Raw genomic sequence first — 5,614 nt, 5'->3', positions numbered from 1 at the left:
AACTTATTTTTCTTTTCTTAATAGTACTAATTGAACATTTATTATCCTTTTTCGTAATTTGATACTAAAAAATACTTCTCTAAAATATTGGCCAACAATTAACTTCAAAAAGCACTACTCAAGCGAAATGACCAAACACCACTATTTGGCAAAAGTACCTTTTCAGAAAACACTGTTAAACAAGAACACTCTTTAAAATAACCAGTTTTGGCTCTAAACCCAGTAGACCTCTACACCAAAACGAAACTAACCTGAACTGTAACGCCACTCCACATGACAATCCAATTTCTTTTATTTTTTTCATTTTCGCAGTGATTTTCGAATTACCCATAATTGTGCTTCGGCTTAGGTTTAGCTTTGGTGACTGCTTCAGCTAAATAGAGTTGTATTCGTTTAGTTTTTCTCAACCAAATGACCAAATACGATATTTAGCTTATGTTGATTAGTTCACATTAACACGCCAAATCTGACATACCTCGTTCATTTAACACCCCATATACGTATTATAAAAAAATCATGTTGCAAGCTCAACACAAACAGTTTTGTATCTCATAGTGAAAATATTGCACGTTTATCCGGTTATTCACATTTTGGACTAAGCACCAGTTCAACGTCCATACAAACTGATAGCAGATTAACTGGATAAAGTACGTGTCATATGGCAATTTTGATGTTAACTTGAAGCAGAAAGTATGTTGGCGTAAAAAGAGAACCAACATCCACAGTTATGATTAGTATTATCCATGCAACATCAATTTCTGAATTGCATCTAAACCAAAGACAAGTCAAACTCAATAGCATTTACTTCAGAAATTGAAGGGTGAAGGGAATTTCTGTTTCTTCAAGCCCGAAACTAAGCTTTAAAAGAATCCTACTAGACAAGAGAATCCAACAAGATCACAAGGAACATCGATAAAAGAAAGAAGGAGCTAATGCAACTGTACCCCAGTCAAGTCGTCACATGTCTCAAGTTCTTCCAACTTCTCATTTATCTGGGGGAAGTGTGAAATGAACAGAGCGGGGCACACAAACAGAAACACGGGTTCCCATGGAAATAGCATTCGAGATTCATAGAAGATAGACCATAGTTGTTGGTCATAAGCTGTTCAATAAGAGATCATGTTTGCAATCCACCAAATTAAAACAAGAGATAACATTCGGAGATGGCAAGCCATCACACCATTAAAAACTAAGATATGCGTTTCATATTGTAAAGCTTACAAGCCAACTAAAGTTTATGTAATTACACCTGACAAGTAAAAACGAATTTTCAACATCTCTAGCCCACCCCAGATAAAGAGAAGCTAGTAAAAACGAATTTTCAACATCTCTAGCCCACCCCAGATTAAGAGAAGCTATCTTCAAAAAACTTAAGGCACCACAAATTTGCATGCAAGTCGATCTAAAACTAGAAAGTTATAAGAGCTTAGGGGGGAAGGAGGAGGGGGACAATTCACCTTCAAGCCTTCAAATGAAGTATGTTGTTAACAACATTATTCAGATGTTGGCCAAGAGATCCTGCTAGGCACACTACCTCAAACAGTTAACTGGGCAGATGGCATGTAAATTTGAAATACATGCCCAGCTATAGCCAAACCAAGTCAACTATAATTCATTGAAGATAAATTCTAGGCAGAACACCACAGAACTCTAGGAAGCCAAAAGGCTCAGGATTTATAAGATAACTTGAAATAGATACCAGATTATTTCTAGGCAGCAAGCACTAGATCTCTAGGTTGCCAAAAATAGATGCCTAAGTGAATTACCAAGCCAAGTTAGCTGTAAGTGGTCGAAGGAAGAATAGATCTAACTGAATTACCAAGCCAAGTTAGCTGTAAGTGGTTGACGGAAGAATAGTTCTAGGCTACAAGCACCATATAGATCTATCGGAAGTCAAAAAGCTCAGAGTCTACCTTGTCAAGACCAGAAAGATGAACTCACTAAATAAAGATACGAGCCTGAGTAACAAACATCTAAAGAAACCAAACTTACAAAAGATACATAAAAGAACTCCAAAAGAGAAGGTTCTAGCTAATTCATAGTTCATAAAGGAGAAAATGTCTAAACTAAGACAAATCATGAGATTTTCACTATGGGTCTCAGGTCCCACAATAATAAGCAGGAACAAACTAGGGTTCTCCCAATCTTCTAGACGTTGTCTGCTTGCTAGCGCTCCCATATCTACTCAACTCTGAGCCAAAGATGCATTACCAAGAGCCTGAATGCAACTCCTAGGAAATGCTTAAGATAATCTACCTGGCATAGGGATGGTAACGGCCGCTGCCACTATAGCCTGCCCTACTTCCGTATAAACCTCCTGGTCCACCATAACCAGCGCCAGGGCCAGAATCATAACCAGCACCTGAGCCAGCCCCACCATAACCCCCATAACTAGCTCCGCGGCCGTATGCCATTAGTCCACTGCCACCATATCCACCAGCACCTCCACCAAACCCACCAGCATAAGAGCCATAGCGACTAGAATAGCCGAGTGAGGGATCTCCACGGTAACCACCAAATTCACCACCGCCAAAGTCTCCATATCTACCACCATATTCACCACCACCGTATCCATAGTCACCAAACCTACCACCCATACCTCCAGAAGACCTATAAGAAGCAGGGCCAAAACCGCCACTGCCAAAACTGCTGTATGAATTGCCAAAGCCTCCATAACTATCACTGTATCCACGTCCCCTAGACTCACTACCATAGCCATGACCAGATGATGCTGGGTTTGAGGGTTTCTTAGGTTCTGCCTTCTTGATCTCAACCTACAATAAAGAAGCAAGTTAACCTAGAAAATCACCTATGCAGTAGCCTGACACAGCTAAGCCCTGAAATATATACACTAAATGAATCCTACAAACATTAAACTACCACACATGAGAGACATGGTGCGAAAATCTGAATAAATAATACTGAAATTTGCAGCATAAAACCAAAGAGAAATCTTGTCCATTCACTACTTGAAAGATAGTTACAACCCACTACATCTGACATCTTCGACAACCATTGGACAAAACTCACCTGGGTACCCAACATATCAATCATATTTCCCTCGGACAGCACATTATCAACTACTTGCTCATTGTCGAACACAATAAATCCAAACCCTCGAGACCTCTTAGACACATGGTCCCTTATGATCTCACAATCAACCACCTTCCCGTACTTGGAGAAGAAGCCCTTGAATTCGTCTAACCACGAAGAGAAAAAGGAACAATTAAATACTTGAGAAACTGAAAAATTCAGCACAACTGTATGATAAAGCACATGGAGTATAAAACAATTAATAAAAAGAAAGCTACACCATTTGTCACCTTCATTCATAGAAGTAGGAATGCCACCAACAAAAATCTTCTTAGTCTTGAAGTCCTTCGATTCAGCAGATCCTTTCGGAATGGTTCTTTTAATCTCAACCTTACCAAGAGTAATATCGTGAGTCTCAAAGCCAAAATGCTTTCCACCATACATCACGTTTATACTAATAAACAATGCTTCGAGAATATGGTTTCTACTAGAAATTCTTACAATACCATGAATACCACGACCTTTAGTTACAAATATACAACGCCCATGTGTGGAGAATATGGTTTCTACTAGAAATCTCACAACATCAGGAACACTATGAACTTTGGTTACAAATATACAATACCAACCAAGCTCATAATCTCAAAAAGAATTCATGACTTGCTATTATGCTATAAAAAGATGGTTTGTTAGGAACGAACACAAAAAGGAGAACTTCTCATGACATTCATAAATAAAAATTGTAGTTGTCCTTTCTTTCCAACCCTACAATAATCAAACACAGAGCATTATATATAACATCCAAAGAAAAAAAAGGGACGCTTGGGAAACATGGTCTCTAGTAGAAATTTATGACTTGTTATGCTATAAATCAAAGGTTTGTTATAAATGAACATAAAACAGAGACTTTCTCATGATAATCATATACTAAAAATTCTAGCTGTCCTTCCTCTCCAATCCCATTTGATTGTAATGAAACACCAAGCAACAATAACGACTATGCTCAGTCCCAACTCCCAAACAAGCTGGGTCGGTTGTACGAATCCTTATTGCCCATGTTTATCCATTTAAGGTTAAAGACATGTCATCATCAGACCAAATAAAAATAAAAGTGAAGAATAAGGCATAGTAAAAGTTATATAAATCTATGATAAGGTAAAAAGACTCCTAGAAAAGCAATAGGGAACGATTATACATACACATGCCACTTATTGAGAAGGATTTATAGATGAAATCAAAAAAGGGAAGATAAACCACTCACTTGTTTGTCATTGATAATATGTGTTTCAGCAATAACAGTGTCAACGACAGTGGGATCAGAGTAAGTGATGAACCCAAAACCTCTAGGTCTACCAGTATGTCTGTCCTTCATAATCACCGAGTCTATTATCTCCCCATACTTCTCAAAGTACTTCACAAATTGTTCTACAAAACCCCAAATTAAATCATCCTAAAATTAGAGATAAACGGATAGAAACTTAGAAAATCCCTACCAACAAGAAACAGTAAAACTAAGCGTTTAGGTTATATTTTTGTTCCGATACGGTAAACGTTAAGAGTTTAGGTTATATACACAATCAATGTAAGAAATTTTTACACCATCAAGTCACCTTTACCTGTTATAGCAAGTAACGAGTCTCATTTTCTTATTACTACTAATCCCAGGAGGCTCACTTGTAATATTCTTGACAGTAACAGTGTATATTAACTAAAATACACAAACCTCAGCTCATCCCTAATAACGAATTAAAATTAAATTACAAATATGTAGCAGATGAAAAACTAACCTAACGTCGTCTCTTTCGCTAGACCTCCAATAAAGATTTTTCTGTTTACATAACAACAAAAAACCCTAATTAATACAATTCATATGGAAAATAAACTTTTTCAAGAGCAGCAAAACCCTAAATAAATAGATATGGAGAGGATACCCGGGGCTAGCTCCATCGCCGAAGTCGCTCTTTCGTGAACCCATTGTTGATAAAAGCTTTTGATTTTGTTAAGCAATTAGATCTCAGAGAAAGTTGGAGAAAGAAAGCTAGGGTTTGTGAATGAGTTGGTCGAAACACAAACCACAAAAAGGAGAGAGAGAATAGATTTTGTGGTGGTTTTATATATAGACAGAAGTGCGGATAGTCTACGCTTTCCTCTTTAGTTTTGGAGCAAAGTACAAAAGGTTTCCGAGTCGGTTTTGAAAATGTATGGGCCTGATTGCTTGGTCCTAAAGTTTTATTTGGGCTTTAGATTGAAAGGCGGTGGCTATGAACCGTTAAAATATCATGGTATAGCCAGTTTTCACATTGGTCAATGAAAAATAGCCAGCGTTTATCAAGTCAATGAAAAATAGCCACTATTTTACTGCAACAGGGACCGGTCCAGTATAATATACGGGGGTTCTGGTGCATTTGTGTACGAACTCCAGCATATTATGCTGGACCGGTATACTTTGCTAACTCCTGTAAAATTTATGGGAGACTGGAGCACCAGTGCTCCAAACTCCAGTATATTATACTGGACAATTATACTTGCTGGAACTCCCGTAAAATTTGCGGGAGTTCCAGCATAATTATGCTTGAACTCC

General features: G+C 37.8%; 1 protein-coding gene across 1 annotated transcript; it reads right to left on the bottom strand.

The window, feature by feature from the left end:
- Positions 1,911-5,151, bottom strand: LOC109235741 (heterogeneous nuclear ribonucleoprotein 1-like). Its single transcript, XM_019401974.1, has 6 exons — positions 4,965-5,151; positions 4,821-4,861; positions 4,295-4,458; positions 3,324-3,423; positions 3,031-3,200; positions 1,911-2,774 (listed from the first exon to the last, which is right to left on the bottom strand). The coding sequence occupies exons 1-6, from the start codon at positions 5,006-5,008 to the stop codon at positions 2,253-2,255; spliced, it is 1,041 nt and encodes a 346-aa protein (XP_019257519.1). The 5' UTR covers positions 5,009-5,151; the 3' UTR covers positions 1,911-2,252.

Source organism: Nicotiana attenuata, chromosome 12 (genome assembly GCF_001879085.1).
Source record: "Nicotiana attenuata strain UT chromosome 12, NIATTr2, whole genome shotgun sequence".
Lineage (NCBI taxonomy): Eukaryota > Viridiplantae > Streptophyta > Magnoliopsida > Solanales > Solanaceae > Nicotiana > Nicotiana attenuata.
Note: the sequence above shows the minus strand (reverse complement) of the source record. Positions and strands in the feature narration are given on the sequence as shown.